Source organism: Euprymna scolopes, chromosome 18 (assembly GCF_053919585.1).
Source record: "Euprymna scolopes isolate OS-2025 chromosome 18, ASM5391958v1, whole genome shotgun sequence".
Lineage (NCBI taxonomy): Eukaryota > Metazoa > Mollusca > Cephalopoda > Sepiida > Sepiolidae > Euprymna > Euprymna scolopes.
Genome location: NC_136499.1, coordinates 130,396,294 through 130,418,542, shown reverse-complemented (window position 1 = coordinate 130,418,542; position 22,249 = coordinate 130,396,294). Strand labels below are relative to the sequence as shown.

The following is a 22,249-nucleotide window of genomic DNA, read 5'->3' as shown; positions in this document are numbered from 1 at the left end:
ATAAAAAAAAATATAATTAAGCAGAAATGTTCTGTTATTTTTAACAATATTTGACTTATATATGAGTGTGTGTGTGTGTATATATATAAATTGATGATGAATTGAATAAATTATGATATTTATTCATCCATCAAAAATTCAAACAAAGAATTATAATAAAGGAAAGTCCTTAATCCATGGATTTTCAAAGGCAAACTCTTTTCATGAGAGGATAAGCATAATAATAAAAAAAATCACTGGTTAAATTTAAAAAAATAAAAATATATCCTCATCAGTGATGCATTTTTTTTTTTTTTTTTGCTTATCCTCTGATGAAAAGAGTTTGTCTTTGAAAATTGATGGATTAAGGATTTTTCTTTATTATAATATTTTGTTTGACTTTCGCACGGACGAATAAATATTGCAATCTATTCAATGTTTATTTTGTCAATATTTTTTTGTTTTTTACTTGCCCTTTCTAGTATATTGAACTTTTTATTATCTCAATAAGTTTTATGAAGATATATATATATATATATATATATATATACGTACGTACGTATGCTTTTTATTTGTTTTACATAAGCATTAATGTCGCTACAGTCAATTACAAGTAACTAGAAACCTCTTCAGATGATATTGCTCATACAAAAGTTTAGTCCATAACTATTAACAAACTAAACTTTGTATAAGCAGTATGGCCTGAAGAGATATCTAGTTACTTTTAACTGGCTGATCAAAACATGCTCATGAATGTGTAGTGACATATTAATGTTTATGTAAAACAAATAAAAATATATCTTGCCCTACTTCGATATTGAGCACTCTTGTATTAAACTCTGTTGGTTGCTTTGCCTCTGGCAAGTAGAGATATATATATATATGTATGTATGTCTAAGCAAAAAACTTTGCCATTCAACAGGTATTAATTTAGTTCTAAATACTTTTTTACAATGTGGATTTCTTTAACATAAGTTTATTTTAATTTCAAAAACGAGTAGCTTTCAGTTAAATTCCCTCTTTGAAAAAAACCGAACACAATGTTTACGAAAGGATTCGATGATTTAACTTTTATTTTATTGCATTATTTTAATGAATTACTGTTGATGTTCACAAAACTATCACATATATATAGGAAAAATAGAATACTAAAATTACAAATGTATAACACCAAACATTAGTTTATTATGAACTGTTAAAAAAATTATACAAATCAAACGTTCAAATAGTCAAACTTGGGTTTTTGCTCTCTAAAATATGTAGTTCTTAAAAAAAATGTATTATGAATATCAATGTTTGGATAAAAACTCACAATAAAAAGATGAAAATCAACCGCTCAAAATTAGAACAAACCCGAATCAAAATAGAACTCACAAAGTGCTCAGCATCCTTTCAGTTAGAGCTTTATAATAAATATCTTTTATCTTTAGGCCTTACTGCAGTTGCATGAATTATTAAATGATCAAAAATATTACTAATAAATTCCTGAATGTTTTTATAAACTTGAATAGAAATTGAAGCTTTTAATTTCTATTAAAATGTATAAAAATTGTTCTGCAATTTCTGATACATTTTCGATGGTTGGATGAACCATGAAACTGCAGTAGGGCATTCGCATAAGATTTCTCATTGTTTCAATAGTTCTACCATCCTCCAGTTAAAATGTCTGAAGATATTGGTTTTCTCACCTATAAGTGACCCAACTTTAATGCTATTGTTTTTTTTTTCTCTTTGCAAAACTCAATCATGTTCTGCAAAGTCAAAAAAAAAAAATAATTTTCTTATAAAAAAAACCGAAATCAAACGCCATGAATAAATATTTAAAATGACAAAATTGAAGCAAAACTTTTTCCAAAATGATTGGATTCGGCATTAAATGACCAGAAAAGAATCCAAACGAAACGTAATCAACTTGTTGAAATGATGAAATAATGAAGTTTGTCATAATACATCGTTTTGTCCATTTGTCTTTGTTTTGTTGAAGATAATCAAAATATACATCAAACCCATCTTGGAAATGTGCTGACAAAAATGAATTCAAAAATAATGACAGATGATGACAGATCGCCTTCCCTCCCCTTCTCTCCTAGCTTTTTTCACCCCCTCCCTCTTTATAATCTTTATCCCTCACTCTGCCTTCCCAATCTTTCCCATCTTTCTCTTCTTGTCCCATTTCTCCCTCCTTTCCCTCCATTATTTCATTCCCTCCACTCTCCTATCCCCCTCTGCTCTTCCATTTCTTCCTTCCCATCTCCTCCCATTTCTCTCTCCCTTACCCTCACCTGTTTCTCCCCTTTTTCCCTTTCACTGTTTCTTACTCTCCCTTTCTACTGTTTCTCTTCCCCATCACTCCTGCACCGTTTCTCTCTCCCTCTCCACCCACGCTCATTTTTATCTCCCTCTTTTCCCATTTCTTTCCTTACTCCCCCATCCCCTCTATTTGTTTCATCCTCCTCCCACCTTTCCTTCCACTTTTACCACCATAATTGATTTAATCATTTCATTCTTAATGAATCTTAAAATATTTCTCTCATTCTCATTTGTAATCCTATAAAGTGTAATGCCTCTTCCTCTTCCTCCGCCTCCTACCACCACCACTCAACGTTCACAATCCACGTGATTGTCAGCCATATTTGAAACAACATAACGATTTCATCATCATCCTTCTCTTCTTCATCATCAATATCACAGCATCATCCATACTTACCTCCCCCGTACACAATCATCAATTTTTTTTATATTTAAATTTTTAGACAGTTCAGATTTTCTTTTCAAAAACTTATTTGTAATTTCTATAATTTTACAACCTTTAGAAATTCTTAATTTGTTACCATTTTTTTTTTTTTTACATAGATCACGGTTTTAATAAGCATTTTTTTAATTAAGAATAATTAATTTTTACAAATACCATAGAATTTTTAATAATTTTATTTTTTAAGTAATTTTAAACCAATTAAATTAATTTTAGCTTCTTAAAGAGTAATTTTTATTTTCATTTTAGATTTTTTTTTATTTATAATTATAATTTAAAATTTATATTTATATAGCTTAATTTTCATATTTCTCAAATTTTTTTTGTTTTAGAACAAAAATATAAAAAATATATTTAATAAAGAACTGCCAACAAATGTCAAGTTGTTTTGTTTTTTTTTTTTAATCTCAAAAATACAAGGAATGTGACATATATATATATATATATATATATATATATATATATATATATAAAGCAAAACTGATTTCTGGCCATTTTCTGGTGCAATTTTTGGTTGGAACATGAAAGACGTATCCATTGATAATTGCTGCAGCTGCAAATGAAACATGCCCGATATCGGCAAAGTATAAATGAAACGCAATGTCTTTAAAATGAAATGTTTATAACAATCTATGGAGTAACTTTGCAAAATAGACAAGAGAAATGCGGATGTCGGAGAGAACTTAATATTTAGAGATCAACAATATTATTTAAAAACAAAAAAAAACAAAAAACGTTAACGTGGTTTGAACATGTTTGTTGCTGATTTTACACTTAAAGTCCTGGGACAACGAGCACGTGGAGCTCTCTGGAAGGTCATGCATGCCAATGCTATGCCTGCAAAACTGCTTGCTCTAATCAAAGCCTACTATCTCTCCACCCACATTAAAGTCTGCATGGTCCGGAGTCATACTTCATTGACATTCACTCTGGTGTCCAAACCTTTTTTTATTACATCCCTGACTTGATCAGATTGAATGCCTTAACCAACTTTCATCGCCTAACATGTTGTGGTCTACGGATCTCGACTATGCTGATGATTGATTGAGATTGTCGGACTGACTTCCTCATCTTGGTTGTTATAGTCACAACGTTTTGGCCGTTTTGCCCTCCGGCCTTCGTCAGGTGTTTTGTATCGAACTGGGGAGCCGTTTGTTAGGAGTCTTGAACCCAACCCTTTATTATTATTACGGGGGTACCAAAACAAAACACCTGATGAAGGCCGGAGGGCAAAATGGCCGAAACGTTGTGACTATAACAACCAAGATGAGGAAGTCAGTCCGACAATCTCAATCAATGAAAACACCTCATCTCAAAAATACAGACAATTACTATGCTGATGATATTGCTATATTCGGTGAAACCTTTGCTGACATTCAATTGGTCATTGACAAGATTCAATCATACGTCTCAACAATTAGCATGAAGATAAACACCAAGAGAAAGTTATTGAAAGCAGGCTTTCTTCCAAACCGGTTGTTTTTTATTTGTTCTCAACGCAAAAACCCTTGAAGAGGTCGATCAGTTCAAATATTTTGGCTCTGTCATCACCGCAACAGGTCAAGAGGAAAAAGATATTCTCAATCACAGCAGCATTGCTTGTATCGCCTTCTGTCGACTTCGATCATGACTCTTGTTTCGAAAAGAAATAAGTCAGCATCTTTAAGGCTTTCATCCGCACCATTGTCCTTTATGGCTGCAAGAGTTGGCCTATGCGAGCAAGTGACCGACACAAACTGGGGGTATTTGACCATGACTGCCTTCGCAACATCCTCTGTGTTCGCTGGCAACAGTTTATCCCCAACAGTATAATTTGCACTCGCTTGAGGTTAACTCCCTCCAAAATCTCTCCTTACCTAACACCTCCACTGTTTCGACCACGTTTTTCAACAACACTCAAGTGCCTTCATCCATGAAGTCATCAATCCAGTACTGCCACAAGGCTGGAAGAAACATCAGTGACCAACTCAAAACTTAACTCAGGATAGTAAAACAGTACGCTGACCTAATTCTGAGCCCCGATGTTTAAAGGGCCTGTCGTTGGAACCACTGATGGCTCGCACTCATAACAGAAGCAGCCTTAGGTTGGCATGCCTGCTCGGCCAATGTTTGGGACATGGTGAACTTGAAAGAACTGGAATGTTTCTCTGCAGACTATAACATGTTCTTAATCCTTTCATAGGACTGTTCCATCATTCAACTGAAAAAAAAAAATTCTCTTTTCTTTCTCTCTTTTTTCCTATTTTTTTTTTCTTGTCTTTTCTCTTATGCTATTTATTAGGAAATAAAGTTTATTTCATACATTCTTTTTTCCAGCTCGTGAGAAGAGAACCTATCATTCCCCCCCCCCCCCAAAGTTGAACTAAATTTATATTAAATACTATACTTTGTTTTCTTTTGTTTTTTTTCTTTACGGAGAGTAGACAACACTTTGTGGATGTGTTCTCAGCAGCCGCTGTAACTCTCGCTTCTCTTAATTTGTCCCTCAGTCCTCATCATGAGTACTATTTCTGACAAAGGAAAAATAAAAAGCTGTACGCTTAGTCGGCAGACCTTTTGCATGTGCAGTCGCTTGAGATGTCAGAAATTTTCTATTTTATCTTCATGGCCATGTCACTAATAAGGGTGCTGGTGGTAAACGTTTTAACTGACTGATGTTATCTGCCTGATATTCAGGGACTCAAACCTTGGATTAATCCCTAAGGAGGCTGTTCTTTGTCTTTTCCTATTTGTTCCTCTTTCTTTTCTTGCCTTTTTTTTCTCTTCTAGTTTTGTCGAAAAATTGAAAATGTTCAAAATTTTGTTATGATGGAATTGAATGATTTTTATTTCATCAAAGAATGACTTCCTGCCTCTTTCCTTCTGCATACACGTTCAGCATCTTATATTGTTTAATTTTGACTTTGTTGAAACTGATTGGAATTGTTTAAAGATTTTCTTTTTTTCACTATCCTCGCCACGCAATGTAGCCGTGGCCTCGTCCGGTTTGGGGATTCGTCCTGATTTTTGTATTTTTTCATTGGCTACTCTGAACCAACCATTATTGTTGTTGACACTGAAATTCAGCTGTCATCAATAACAATCTAGCTGAGAGTTCATCATTTAAACTCCTCGGCCTAACATTCACAGGTAACAAGAATTTTTTTTTTTTTTTCATTTTCACCCTTAAGCAAGGCACTGTTCCACTTTAATGTAGGGGGCTAATATCTGGAACATAAGTTGCAGGGATACTATGTAGGGTGTTGAGCAGCAAGATGTCTGTTCACATTACACTTGCTTCTGCATGTCAGTACAGTCTGGAAAGCAGGAATTCCGAAATCTAGCAGTTCTGGGGAAGAAACTGTGAGTAGAAGGCTTTTTGGCATCTGGTGATTTCTACTGTGTAGAGGTGGGATTTTGCTGCTTGTTGGGTTTGTCGGGGCTGTTTACGTTGAGGGGGTGGTACAAGGGCTTGTAGTTCGTCTGAGCATCTGTCATTAAAATATTTGTAGAACAGGCAGAGGAATGCAGCATTTCGTCGATGAAACGGAGGTCGAAGCCTTAGGTGACAGTTCAGGACCTATCAGGTTGGCAACTCTTTTGAACCTTGTCTAGGAGTGAGGGACAAGTAGCAGATGCACGAACCCAAATTGGAATAAATACATAGAACACATTGCCAAGGCTGCTGCTGCTCCATCTATTGGACATGGTTCAAAAAAGAGTAAAATCTAACAAGTCCAGCAGTGTCAATCAAACTCCAACCCCTGTCACATCACCACGGAATGTGCTCTCGTTAATTAGAACTTGTACCCCTCAATGTAAATACCCCTGACTAACCCAACATGCAGCAAAATCTCGCCCCTTCACATCTCAACGTAACATGAGGATTTTCTTATTTCACTGACCTTCTCCGGTTTGGGAATTCATCTTAATTTTTGCATTATCTACCTCAACCCTACAGTTCAGCTACAAGCAATAAAATAACAAATGCAAATAACCAAGCCGTGGTGTGAGTGTGACGTCACAGAAATCAATGGATATATAGACATTGGAATCGAAAGAAAAAAGAGGAGAGAAAGTGCATGTCGGCGCGAAAGACACTCTGAACAAGGTGTGGGACTCGTCAATACTCTGAACCTTTTGCAAGATGTCGAACGACCGTGAACCGTCAAACATTTTTTTTTTTTTTTTTTTTTTTTTTTACAAAGGACTCATTACTTATCAAGGCCTTGAGACCACTCGAGGATAAGGGCTAAAGCGTGTACAGTAGTCAATGGGACAATATTGAAATAATCATTAGTAGTGGAAATTTGACGTGCAGTTCTAAGAAAGAAACTTTGTTCATGGAATTTTAGGCACCGATAAAAACTGGGGGAAATTATTAATAGTGGTTTAAACTAGATGAGTGTTTCTTGTGAAAGAGTGGCCAGGAGGACCATAGATTGGAGCTCAGGCGAGCACTTGCTATGAAAATGATAAAACAGAGACAGACTTCAATGTCCACCACAGTAACTGGCTAGGATTCTCTAATCACACAGACGTAGCTGGTAGCACAACACATAGCTTCTCTATATCCCATTCCCTATCTCAGTTGGTTACATTTCCGACACGTTTCCCAGACCAGCACGATCAACATGCCTCACTTCTAGATCTCTTTCTGACAACGGTTCCTGATGATTGTACAACAAATGACCACAGCCCACTCGGGAATGCTGATCACGCTGTGATAATGGTAGAAATCAGCCTAAATTCTCGCCCTAAAACTGAAGACCCACTACTCAAAACAACGAGGTATTACAAAAAGGCTGATTGGGAAGCCATCAGAGAGCTCATCAGAGACGCCCCATGGCAAAATATCTTTACTCTTCCAGCAGAACAGTGTGCAAATGAGACATCTGAATGGTTCAAAACTGCAATTGAAGCACATGTTCCCGCACGGAAATTCTATAGCAAGCCCCACTCTCCCCAATGGTTTACTTCTGCTTGTGCAGCTGCCATTTGTCAAAGGCAGCATGCGTTCCGCAGATTCAACCGACATAAGTCCAGCTCAAATAAACAGAAGTTTATAGAAGCTAGAAATAATTGTAAGAGAGTGATAGAGACAGTTAAGACAGATTACTCTGAAACCACCAGAAAACGCATCGAAGCACAGAAATTAGGAACCCGGGATTTTTGGAAAATCTACAACAGCGTAGTAAATAATGGACAGTCAACTATTCCTCCACTATCAAACAATCATGAGGTTGCTTGCACGGCAACTGACAAGGCTAATCTGCTTGCCAGTCGGTTTGCCTCAAACTCCACACTGAACTCGGTACACCACTCACTCCCTGATTTTCCTCTGCAAACAGACGCCACACTAGACGATTTGAAAATCACCCCTGCTCAGGTACATGCTATTATAAAAAACCTAGACACCTCAAAAGCATGTGGACCAGATCTCATCCCGTCTGTGCTATTAAAAAAATGCTCCTGCCGAGGTTGCTCCAGTTCTCTCCAAACTTTACAATAAATGCTTTAACGAATCTTGCTTTCCCGACTGCTGGAAAACCGCCTCTGTAGTACCAGTCTTCAAGAATTCTGGTGAAAGAACTGACCCACTAAATTATCGCCCCATTAGCCTCCTCCCGCTTTTCGCCAAAATATTTGAGTCCTTAGTTAATCAAGCCCTAGTCCAGCACCTAACAGCTGCTAAACTCCTGACTGACAAACAATATGGATTCAGGCAAGCCCGTTCAACAGCAGATATCTTAACTGTAGTTTCTGAACGTATATACTGTTCATTGGATAAAACGGGAGGGTAGAGCAGTAGCCCTTGATATATCTAAGGCTTTTGACAGGGTATGGCACAATGGTCTTCTAAGGAAAATTAGATCATATGGAATCACTGGAAGAGTTCATAATGTAATTAAATCCTTCTTAAGTAATAGAAAAATCCAAGTTGTCCTCGACGGTCGTACATCTAAACAATATGACATAAATGCGGGAGTACCTCAGGGGTCTATCATTGGGCCTCTATTATTCCTGATATTCATAAATGATCTCCCTGATAAAATTGTTTCGGAGATGGGTATATTTGCCGATGACACCACTCTCTATAACAGATATGAGGGGAAAACAAATGAACACATATCCAAGGAAATGGTAGAAACACTAGAGGATGACCTCCAATCTGTAGTGGAATGGGGACAAAAATGGTTGGTCACATTCAATGCTGCTAAGACTAAGCTTGTTTCCTTCAATAACTACAAGAAACCTTCTCTACCACTAATAGCAATGGCCAAGAACACATTGCCTGAAAGTACTTCTTTTAAACTCCTTGGCCTAACGTTTACAGGGAATATGAACTGGAATAGATACATTGAGAGCATTGCCAAGGCTGCTGCAAGGAAGGTTGGCTCCCTCTACCATGCTAGAAAACTACTTATGGCTGACAGTATCCTATACCTCTATAAGGCAACCATTCGCCCATGTATGGAGTACTGTTGTCACATCTGGGCTGGTGCATCTGCTGCTTGTCTCTCGCTCCTGGACAGGGTTCAAAAGAGTCGCCAACCTGATAGGTCCTGAACTGTCACCTAGGCTTCAGCCTCTGTCCCATCGACGAGATGTTGCATCCCTCTGCCTGTTCTACAAATACTTTAATGGTGAATGCTCTGACGAACTGCAAACACTTGTACCTCCCCGATGTAACTACCTCCGACAAACCCGACAAGCTACTAAGTCTCATCCCTTTACAGTAGAGATCCCTAGGTGCAAGAAAGCCTTTTACTCCAATAGTTTCTTCCCCAGAACTGCGGGTCTTTGGAATTCCTTTCCAGGATTCTGCTTTCCCAACTGCAATGATATGCAGAAGTTCAAGTGTAATGTTAAGAAACATCTTTCTACTCATCTCCCTTCGTAATGACCCCACTAATTAAGTCCCTGGTAGTAGCCCCCTGCTTCAAAGTGGCACTGTGCCTTGCTTGGGGTGAAAATTGAATATAAAAAAAAAAAAAAAAAAAAAAAAAGGGCTTGCAACATCTCTTCAGTGAGAAGGAGCTTGTAGGGAAGAGAAAAGGGCATCCCCTACTGGGCTACAAAGTCTTAAACTCTGTCAAGGCAGGAAAGGTGCCTCTGGCAGCTCCTGCCTAGATGTGGCAATAGTACTTCATCCTAGGACGTACGTGACTCTTATACAGGTAGAGAATTACATCAGCAATGAGATATCAACTGGAGTGGTAGAATGATCCCCCCATTTTTCCAGCCACCTTGGCAACAGATTTGATGTACGTCTTCCATCTCAGATCAGGAGTAATGGTAAGACCAAGAAGCTTGTCAAAACATGGAGCCTCCCCAAGACGAGAGCCAATTATTTCGATTGATGTCAGACGGGGATCAGAGCGTTGATGATATAAAGATAGGAGCTTGGAAATCAGCCGCGCCTTCATTGCACCACGTGCTCAAGATCAGAGAGAACTTGGTCACGGCCTTTGTAGTGTTGCTATAGATGGTAGTGTTGTCAGCATAAATGTTTACGAATAATCTTAAGCTTTGATTTGGAAGATCATTAACTTATTGGTCTGTACTGGGAGAGAGAGATGACCAATTACCTTAATCTATAATATAAATTTCACCTGTCTGTTTAAATGTATGTTTATCTGTCTAAAACTTTTGATAGAGGCGACAGATTTTCATGTGATTGGTATTGTTTTGAAGCCCGGACAAAAAATACCGAAAAATTGGCTAAAAACATTGGGTTCTTCACTCTCAACTAAGCACTTTTCTACTTCACCATTTCCGGTTTGGCGATCAATGCAACAGCAAAGACATCACTTTTTGTTTTCTTTTTTTTTCACATTCTTTTCTTCCTTTGCAGAATAGGTTCGAGCCTGCATACAATCACTTTTTTATTTATTTATTTTTATATTTTTTTAGCTCAATACACACCTCCAAGCACCCAGGCTAGTTTTTAAATACAAGACATACTGATGAGGTTTTTCAAGGAGAAAAAATTACACACATAATGATTGGTTATAGCTGTAGACTAAGAAACTGTTAATTGACACAGAAAGAGATAAACAGGAATGCGACCATATTCTGTTTACTTTGGAAATACATGTCAGAGGCTTAATGTTGAAACGACCGGAAATAAATAATTTTTCAACAACAAAAAAATGTCTAATTTTTCTTTGCTAGACTTTTATAGTCTAGCAAAGAAAAATTCGACACAATATTATTGAATAATGTTCAAATGCAAGGTTACATTAACGTTCACAGGCAACATAAATCGGAACAAACAAATAGAAGATATTGCCAAGACCGCTGCAAAGAAAGTAACTTCCCTCTGTTATATACTGGGTGGTATGAACATGACGTCTATTATGTTTTGTTGTTGTTTGTCTTAGTGTTTCATTTAGAACCAGGGTACATTCTATTGCATTAGCATCAAGCCTATAATTTAACTACACAAGATTTTTGAATATCTCGGTAGAGATAGTTTGTTTGACATTTATACACATATGCTTGTTGTAAGCGTCTCTGATTGGAATTACCCTGTTCATTTATCAATAAATAACGAGATACTTGTTATAAACAAACTTAGTTTATTTGACAACATTCATATATACACAATGCAGCGGTGGAGTGAAGAGGTGGAGGTGTGTTTGCGAACGTGACAGGCAGTTTCTCGTCGTCTGTGCCTCGTTTCTCTCTCCGCGTCTCTACCTGTTTTTTGTTTACCATATCTCTTTTATGGATTTTCGACCTCGTAACCCATTAACCAATTTACATCATATTCTAACCATCTCGGTGTTTGCTTTTGGTCTTACCTGCGGCCGAATTACGTCATCTCATTCCCGGGTTTCATTTTTGTCAGTTAGGGTTTAAGTTCGTTTGAACTTTGCTCCATTCAACAGCCTGACCCATAAAACAACTTGCATCATAGGACCAGGTCATCCAATTCCCGGTTTCATTTTTGATGGCCCGGATTTTGAGTTCATTCGCACCTTGCCTCCCCCCTAACACCTCTACAATGCTAGAAAATGCTTTACACCTGCATCCAATATCTCAAAATCCCTATTTTCTCATGCATGGAATATTGTTGCCATGTCTAGTCCGGTGCATCAATCACTAATCTCCCTGTGTTCAAAAAAGAATCTTCAATCTAATAGGTTCGCAAAACTATAACCCTTGTCTCGTAACCACAATGTTGTATTCGTGTCCGCTTGTTTTGCAAGTACTTCAGTACCATGTGCTCTGATGAACTCGTAACACTTGTGTCCCCTCAACATAAAAACTCCTGACAAACTAAATAGTAAAATTCTACGTTTTCACTTGCTAATTTTCATTATCTGGGAGGCTGGTCGCAAAAGGTGATGTGCAGCAGAAAAAGATGAAGTGCTTTTTTATCAGCTGCATCTTTGTAGTTTGTGATGGACATCAAAATCGTTGGATACACTCGGATCTAATGAAAGTGCTGTGTCCACACTATCAGAGACTTAGTCATGTAGGCACACTGTAATATTAATTCTTTTTAGGGATCAACGGAAGCAGATTTAGGGAGGGTCAGCATTTATAGTGATTTTTCTACAGTTATGTAATAATTTGCCAATGATTTTTCTACAGTTATGTAGTAATTTGCCAATGATTTTTCATGGGATATGAACGCACAGACACACACAGATACTTTTATATATTAGATTTGAGCATGAATGCACAAATAATCATCCGAGTCATTCGAAATGGATGAATGATGCTCAGCAACAACATTGTTGTCAATGTTTTTGGCTGACCTTCTTCATAGCAGTGCGGGTTAGAACCTATAAAACAAACACTAAGCAAAGCAACATTCTCCAATAATCACTAATGTTGGGACAATTAATTGGAATCGGGAAAATCAGAAGTTTTTGAGGAGACGAATTTCAAAGTATAAGTTTTATTTACAATTAAACTTCTTGTTCGTTGAGAGAGACGGTCGTTGTAAGTAGTTGATTGATGTGTGGCTCGCTGGTGAAGAGTTGTCAAGATCACAATCACCTTTGCCAGTTTTCTCTCCTTATTTTTCTCTGATATAGTCACAAATCGGCATTCCTGGAATTGTAAACATCAATATATCACATTCTTTTTTTTTATTTTGCATTGTGCAATTCATAATTTCTGACTTTGGAATGCAAACAGTTCTTTCTTTTCATTTAATTACAATTTTATTTTTATTTAATTACAATTTGGTAATTTTTTATGGGATACAAGAATGTAGATCAACTTTATTTGGAATGTGCACACCTCTGCTTTCAAACATACGTCACCATGTCTATACATCTAGCACTTCTGTTTTGGTCTGTCAATAATTGAATAACAATCTGTTATTGTCTATCCTTGTTTCGATAGTCATTAACAGAACGAGAGACATAATTCTGATTGATCCTTGAAAGGTGATTTTACTACCGAATAATTAACTTTCCCAAATCCTTTAGAAAACCAATTTATTTTTTCTATTTTTTTTCTTATTCAACTTTCACCCCAAAAAAGGCACAGTGCCACTTTAAAGACGGGTCTACTATCGGGGACATAAGTTGCAGGAATATTATGAAAAGAGATGAGTAGCAAGGTGTCTGTTCACATTACACTTGAACTTCTGCATGTCAGTACAGTTGGGAAAGCAGAATCCCAGAAGGGAATTCCAAAGTTTAGCAGTTCTGCGGAAGAAACTATTGGAGTAGAAGACTTTCTTACACCTAGGGATCTCTACTGTGTAGGGGTGAGGTTTAGCTGCTTGTCGGGTTCGACGGAGGTATTTAAATCGGGAGGGGGGGTACCAGTGCTTTTAGTTCGTCAAAGCATTCACCATTAAAATACTTGTAGAACAGGCAGAGGGATGCAATATCTCGTCGATAAGACAGAGGCTGAAGCTTAAATGACAGCTCAGGACCTACCAGATTGGTGATTCTCTTTTGAACCCTGTCCAGGAGGAGGAAGAGACTAATAGCAGATGCACCAGCCAAATCTGACAGCAATACTCCATACATGGGCGAATGGTGGCCATATAGAGGTACATTATACTTTGATTTTATTGCCAAATTCTATTTGGAAAATCCTCGAAAAGTGGCAATATCTCTCTTCCTTTTTATTTTATGATAATCAAGAAGGTCATTCTTTTGGAAGAAACAGGGGTACTTGTACAGTTTAATCAAGACATTAAAAAATGAAAATATCGAAAAAAGTTTAAATTGTACGTATCCGTTATGGAATGAAGTTCTCTGAAAAAAAAATTTCACTTAATTTCATCAAGTAGTTTTTGTTTTTTGTTTTTTTTACAGCGAAAAACCAATTTGTTATGATACCGAACAAAAGGTTCGATTTTTAGGAAGAAAACCTAGTAATAAAGATGGGGAGGGAGTGTCGGCGCTTTAAACTGAGTTATCTCCCCGTGGCGTTTCTAAAATCTAAACAAAAATTTTTAAACAATCCAAGATGTCTGCCTTCAACGTGCTACCATAAAAACGTGTTTTCCCGCTGTAAAAAAAAAAAAAAAAAAAAAACTACTCGATCAAATTAAGTGAAATTTTTTTTTTGGAGATCTTCAGTCCAAAACGGATATATACAATATAACTTTTTTTTCGATATTTTCATTTTTTAATGTCTTTATTAAACTGTACAAGTATCGAAATAGGATATTTTACTATCATTACTCGGAGTTTATATGACTTTTACAAGCATTTAATACTTTTCTTTTTTTTTCTTTCTCTTCTGCTGCAGTTTCCGATTTTTATTTTACTTTTCTATACTTGTAACACGAATTTGAACAAATACACAGAAAACATTGTCAAGGCTGCTGCACAGAAAGTTGGCTCCTTCTATCATGCTAGAAAAATATTCACACCTGTAAAAGAAATTATTAAGCAGACCAAGCATAAAGATCAACAGTATATGAAAACCTCTAATTATAAATGAAAACAAAAATTGTACAACCCCCGGCTGTAAAATTTCAGCGGTAAAAGAGAGATAATCGTGTCAAACTTTATTAAAGTTACTTCTCTTGGTCCTCCAATTTTTTTTTTTCACACATACGAAATTATGGTGAACAAAACAAAAACAACTCCAAGAATACAAAACCATTTATGGAGTCAGTAATTTTTCTCCTTTCTTTTCTAAGATGGCGAACAACATATCTGACGAAGATCGGAGGCTACACCAACTGAAACGTTGCACAAAATGAGAACAATAATCCGATCCAAACAAGTAATACAAACAGTCAGGCTTCATCTAATAAAAAAATCAAAAAAGTATTCCTATCAACTGAACTTTAATGCAACTGTGATTTTCACCTGTTTGTAATGCTGTAATAATGCAAAATAAAAAAATCAAAAAAGTATTCCTATCAATTGAACTTTAATGCAACTGTGATTTTCACCTGTTTGTAATGCTGTAATAATGCAAAATAAAAAAATAAAAAAAGTATTCCTATCAACTGAACTTTAATGCAACTGTGATTTTCACCTGTTTGTAATGCTGTAATAATGCAAAATAAAAAAATCAAAAAAGTATTCCTATCAATTGAACTTTAATGCAACTGTGATTTTCACCTGTTTGTAATGCTGTAATAATGCAAAATAAAAAAATCAAAAAAGTATTCCTATCAATTGAACTTTAATGCAACTGTGATTTTCACCTGTTTGTAATGCTGTAATAATGCAAAATAAAAAAATCAAAAAAGTATTCCTATCAACTGAACTTTAATGCAACTGTGATTTTCACCTGTTTGTAATGCTGTAATAATGCAAAATAAAAAAATCAAAAAAGTATTCCTATCAATTGAACTTTAATGCAACTGTGATTTTCACCTGTTTGTAATGCTGTAATAATGCAAAATAAAAAATAAAAAAAAAACGTTAATTAATGATTAAAAAATAAAAAGTTAAAACCAAACAAATTAGTTAAATTTTATTTTACTGTTGGTGTAAATATCAGATTCGTATTTTATTTTTAAACAGTTTTAGTTGAAAACATCTGAAGAATTAATGCCATGGAGTTAATAAATAAAACATCTTCAATTAGTAAAATTGAGACAAAACTTTAAAATTTCTTTTTCATCAAAAAATTAAAATTTTCGATAAGCAAACGTGAAAATCAAAAGATCAAAAATATAATTCGGAAATACAATGCAATACGGGAGCAGCCTTCAACGATAAATAAGCATTTCCTTCTTTTTTTTTTTTAAAGGCTACTTCAAACATGGATTAAAATAAATAAAGGGGTACAATTTCATAGGTCAAACTAATTTTAAAATATACAGAAAAATCTTTATGATGGACATACCTTTCACAGAACAAAAATATCATATTCCAAAAAATCACGTAAATTGACCAAATAATTCTTTTTAATATAGAAAATTACTTTTTTTTTACGATTTTTAGCGATTTTAATGGTAAATCGTAGCCATTACAAGGCTGTTTTTGATCTCTGTTGTTCTAAATGAGTTGTCTTTCTTTATTAAATATGGCGAATCAAGACAGCGTTCACACTTTCTCATAAAATTTGATTATCTTAGTTAAAAATTACTTTATGTGATTTTGGAGTGTGACATTTTCATTCTGTGACGGGTATATACATCATAAAGGTTTTATTTTTGTTTAATTAGGTTGAACTCTGGAGTTGCACCATAAAGGGTGTTTCAGTCCTTCAGTATCTGCGAACGAGTCGCCACTGTCCACCCAGAAAAAAAAAATGGTTAAATTAATTGAGTAACATTTTTCCCACCTGTCAGCTAGAAAAAAAGGGGACACAGAAAAAAAAGGGGGACACAAAAAAGGGGACACAAAAAAAGGGGACACAAAAAAGGGGGATAGCTGAATCGGCAAGACGTCAGTGTATTTGGGCAATAAACAAAACATTACAAGCTTTATCAATGACTCGTCCCCCCCCTCTTCAAGGGGGGGAGGGAAGGTGGGAGACAAAACAAAGATTTGGCATCCGCATTCAAGCTAACCAGACAAGCATATTTATTTCTATATACAGACACATACATACACGCATACATCCGAAGCCATTTTATTTTAATTGGTTTTATTTTCAATTCAAAAATGGTTCCGTTTTGATGAAGTCTTTATATGGAGAAACAAAATGAACGGAATTGGTTTAGAATTTTCTTTTCAAATATTCTTTTCGTATCTTAAAACGATTTATTATTATTATTATAATTATTATTATCATTATTGTTATTATTATTATTGGCTCACAAGGAGCTTTCACACAGGTTATCAAAGATCTCATTGAATGTAGCCTGTGGTGTTCCCTGGAAGCTAAGTGACAACAAGTATCCTCAGATTTTATTATTACTATCATTATTGTTACCATTATCACTATTATTATTATTATTATTACTACTACTACTACTACTTGTTTCAAAATCAAACATTATTTCATTTTTATCGAACTTCAAATGATTAGTCTCCCGTGCTTCACTTAACCACATTCAAATTAGAAACACCAAATAAAAATATTTTTTAAGCGCAGACATATTTATAGAACCCCAGCTACATTATGCATATCATGTTTGAAAGAGAAACTAAAAAATTTAAAGTTTAAACATATAAAAACAAACTTACTAAATCATAGAAATGAAATAGTCATAAATAGTAAACATATAATCTCGAAAAGTTTGATTTATAAACAAATAAATGCTTGTTTATTTTTAAAAATCTGCATAGAATTGGCTTCCTAAACTGACATTTTGAATTTATATTTAACGCTTTTATCATGGAGAAAACAAATCTGATAATATATATATGTATATATATATATATTGAGTAAAACGGTTAAAATTGAATTTCAATAAAATGAACATCGTTTCCGAAACGATCGTACAATCGAGTTGATTTTGTTTGTTTTTCCTTTTGAAACTGATTTTTAATTCACAATTATGAATCGTTTTACTCAATATTAATAGAGCTCTAGGATATCTATACCTATTGAGCTGATTATATATCTACAAGTGCACTGTTTTCTTTTAAATAATTACTAATGCATTAAAACTCCTCTTTAGACTGCAAGTGTAATTCCCTCCAAAAAATATAAGTTTATATATATATGTGTGTGTCTTAAAAATACTTTGCAATGATGCGATATAGGTGAAATACTTTAGCTTATTTCTTTTACTTATAAGGGAAATGGTTTCCATCATTGTTTTATTGTTTTCAATTCAAAACTTATGAATCGTTTTACTCAATATTAAAATAGCTCTAGGATACCTATACCTGTCTTTGAAAAGTATTAATATATTTACTAATACATTAAAATAAACTCTACTCTTTAGACTCCAAGTCTAATTACGTCTATAATATGTAAATATATATATATGTAAATATATATATATATATATAGAAGATCGTACATGTAAAAAGGAAAATGGATTTAAGGCTCACAAAATTCATACTCGAATTGTCTGCAAGAACCCGTGCCGGAGTGGATAAAGTACTTGGTATATTCAGTTGTAAGTTAAACTCTTCTGGAAGTTGAGGGTTGAATCCTCAGTGCGGTGATACGAAGAATAGAATTGCAAATTAATTAAATTAAATAAAGTGTTTCGTGCAGATTCTCAAGTTGGACAGAAAGATTCTCAAGTTTAACAAGATAAATCTACAGAATGTCGGATGTCACATCGACGGAAATGTTGTGAAAATAACATTTCATATGAAATGTTGTGAAAATAACATTTCATATGAAATGTTGTGAAAATAACATCTCATATGAAATGTTGTGAAAATAACATTTCATATGAAATGTTGTGAAAATAACATTTCATATGAAATGTTGTGAAAATAACATTTCATATGAAATGTTGTGAAAATAATATCCCATATGAAAACAGTGATCCAAATAATTCAGATTATCAATCTCAAAAATCTTCGTGAACATGAAAGGAGTTGTGTTTGAAGGCTATATCAATGCGGTTCGTAGGAAAAAGTGGACAAGAGTTAGTATATAAAAGAATAATGACAATATTTATATGACAGTTGCATATGTTTCTTTTTATTTTCCCTGCTGAAGAAGAGATTCTACTCTCGAAAATTGGGGTATCAACACCTACCATCTTGTATGACACATTGTGTTGGTAAATAAACGTAATTGAAAATTATTGAAAATTTCTTCTAATATTGTCATTTTTTATATACTAACTCATGTCCACTGTGTTTCCTACAAACAGCATTGATATAGCCTTCAAAAACAACTCCTTTCACACTACACACAATGCTTCAAGCAAACTACAACATCCTTCTCATTTCTAAACATGTAGTCACGGTTTCAAACTGGATTAGAGGCGATAAGTTCTTCCTCGATGTAAGAGTACTTCAAAAAGAGAATCCAAACACTATTAATACATTTTCTCCAAAGACAAAACAAGGCGCCATTTTTTTATCTTTACATAGACAGAAGGGGGGGGTGAGCCGTTTTTTTTTTTTTTCTCTCTTTCGGCATTCTTTCCATGACTTTTGCTTTGTTTGTCAAGTTTATAATTGTAAATAAAATTGTTTCGTTTTGTTTGTTCAAGTAAATAAAACAGATTGTTCTGTTTAACCGGTATGTCTCGTAGAGTTTGGTCCAGGGTTCGAAGATCGGATGCAAAATGGTCGTCGAGAGTCTCTTTTTTTCACTGTGTGTATATATATATATGTGTGTGTGTGTGTGTGTGTGTGTGTGTGTGTGTATGTGTGTCTTGGCCTTCTCATGTTTTCGAGATAACACTCATAATCCAATCGTAGAACTGGCCAACATTCGTGTAAAATCCGTACGCATCGCGCTGATCACACTTATATCCCCATGACACAATCCCAACAAGCATCCATCGGTTTGAACTTGGTGACTGCACCGCATATGGACCCCCACTATCACCATAACATGAATCTCCCCGGTGGGCTTGCCTTGAACCAGCACAAAACATGTTCTCTGTAAGGTTATGGCCTGATTGTAATGTCGTTCGACAATTCTCATTCGAGACATACGGCACTTTGACCTCGTTCAGGTAGGATGGGTAAATCCCGTTGCTGGTGAGACCACAGCCAACCACAGTTCCGTAGACTCCCGAATAGAAGGCGACTTCCTCGATGACAGCCTTGTCGACCAGACAAAGGGGTCGAATGTTTTTGCTGAAGTGCAGTTTTTCATAAAACCTGAGGAAAGAAAAACAACGCAGATTTAATAAATTATGACAAACTTGAATACTCGTCCAAGGACAAGTAAACTTGATTTTTATGGAAAATGCTCATCTGGTGATATTTTTGTGCTTTTTAACAATGTGAGGCATAATTGTAGTTTAACAAACAAAGGTACTTTTTTTTATTTATGACATTTGTAATATTTATTTATTTTTTTTATTACATTTTCACCCCAAACAAGGCACATTGCCACTTTGGTGTACTATCAGGGGTAACATCTACTGGGATATGTAGGGATTTGGATAGCAAGGTGTCTGTTCACGTTACACTTGGACTTCTGCACGTCAGTACAGTTGGGCCGGAATGGAATTCCAAAGTCTAGCGGTTTTGGGGAAGAAACTACTGGAATAGAAAGATCTTTTACATCTAGGGATCTCTAGTGTGTGGGGGTGAGATTTAGCTTCCTATCGGGTTTGTCGAGAATGTTTACGTCATGGGGGCACAAGTGTCTGCAGTTCGCCAGAGCATTCACCATTAAAATACTTGTAGAACAGACAGAGGGATGCAACATTTCGTCGATGGGATTCTTTTGAACCCTGTCTACAAGCGAGAGGCTAGTAGCCGATGCACCAGCCCAAATATGACAACAATACTCCATACATGGGCAAATGGTAGTCTTATAGAGGTACAGGATACTTTCAGGTGTTTTTTGTTTTTTTACATAGGCATCACCACATTATCAAGGCCAAGAGGCCACTCAAGGATAAGGGTTAAAAAGTGTACAGTAGAAATTGGACAATATAGTAATCATTAGTAATGAAAATTTGGTAAATTTGATAACTTATATGGAACGGCTCATCAAGAACTTATTTACGTTAGACTTGAACACAACTATATTGTAGTCAGCCGGAAAGCAGGAAAACGGAAGACAATTCCACAGGCGTGCAGTTCTAAGAAAGAAGCTTTGTTCATGGAATCTATGTTTAGGTTTAGGCACAGATAAAGAGTGGGGGGAATTATTGATAGTGTTTACAGCTAGACGAGTGTTTCTTGTGAAAGTTTGGCATAGGGGGACCATAGATTGAAGCTCAGTCGAACACTTTCCATGAAAATAACGATACATCAGAGACAAACTCGCAACATCTCTTCTGTGAGATAGAGGTTGCAAGGAAGAGAAAAGGACATCTCCTACGAGGCTACGAAGTCTATTTTAAACTCTATCAAGGTAGGACAAGTCCTTTCTAGCAGCTCCTGCCCAGATGTGGCAACAGTACTCCATCCTTGGACGTACCTGGCTCTTATATAGATAGAGAATTGCATCAACAGTGAGATATCTACCGGATCGATAGAAAGATCCCACCATTTTTCCAGCGGCCTTGGCAACAGATTTGATGTACGTGTTCCATTTAAGATCAGGAGTAATGGTCAAGCCAAGAAGCTTGTCAAAACTTGAGGCCTCCTGAAGACGAGAGCCATTCATTTCAATTGATGCCAGATGTGGATCAGAATGTTGATGATGTAAAGAGAGAAGCTTGGTTTTAGATGCATTAAAAGTAACCAGCCACTCCTTACCCCATTGTACTACGCGCTCAAGATCAGAGGAGAGAGAATTGGAGAGAACTTGGTCGTTTACTGTCTTAGATGTGCTACCATAAATGGTAGTGTCGTCAGCATAAATGTCTACAAATGATGTAAGGATGTGATTTGAAAGGTCAGTAATGTAGATCAGGAAAAGAGTTGGGCCCAGGATGGACCCCTGAGGGACACCGGCATTAATACTGTGAGCTTCTGATTTTTGCCCCTCAACTACTACTCTTATGAACCTATCAGAAAGAAATGATTTAATAATTGAGAAGACATTTCCAGCAATACCATAGCTAGAGATCTTATGAAGTAAACCTTTATGCCATACCCTATCAAAGGCCTTAGATATGTCAACAGCAATTGCCCTAGAAAGGTTGCCTCCGTCGAGAGATTTGCTAATCCTATGAGATATAACTGTAAGCACATCTGCTGTAGATCTAGCAGAACGGAAACCATATTGAGTGTCACTAAGAAGGTTATTTTTGTTGAGACGGTTGATTACTTCTGTATTTAACACAGATTCCAGCAACTTACTCATGACGCACAGGAGACTTATTGGCCTGTACTGAGAGGGGGATGAGCGATCACCTGAATTCTTAAATACAGGGCATACTGATGAAATTTTCCAGGGATATGGGAAACTATTCTCCTTAAGACAACGTTTAAACAGTTTTGTAAGTATGGGCGCTAGTTCAGGTTGAAGTTTTTTGAGTACTATAATTGGAATACCGTCAGGGCCAGTTGCTTTACAGGAATCAAGGTTTTTGATTAGCTTGGCAACATCACGTACAGATATACGTATATCACATAGCGTGTTTTCTGA

The 22,249-nt window shown here is 35.7% G+C and overlaps 2 protein-coding genes across 2 annotated transcripts in view; one reads left to right on the top strand and one right to left on the bottom strand.

The window, feature by feature from the left end:
* The window catches only part of LOC145297828 (mediator of RNA polymerase II transcription subunit 12-like protein), a 167,678-nt gene extending 152,616 nt beyond the window's left edge, over positions 1–15,062 (top strand). The window contains exon 40 of the mRNA XM_080144154.1: positions 14,844–15,062. Coding sequence (XP_080000280.1) covers positions 14,844–14,889 — 46 coding nt within the window. The 3' untranslated portion in view covers positions 14,890–15,062. The remainder of the gene's footprint in view (positions 1–14,843) is intronic.
* Positions 15,063–19,361: 4,299 nt separating this feature from the next.
* The window catches only part of LOC145297829 (mannan-binding lectin serine protease 1-like), a 366,663-nt gene continuing 363,775 nt past the window's right edge, over positions 19,362–22,249 (bottom strand). Inside the window, exon 18 of the mRNA XM_080144156.1 lies at positions 19,362–19,857. Coding sequence (XP_080000282.1) covers positions 19,413–19,857 — 445 coding nt within the window. The 3' untranslated portion in view covers positions 19,362–19,412. The remainder of the gene's footprint in view (positions 19,858–22,249) is intronic.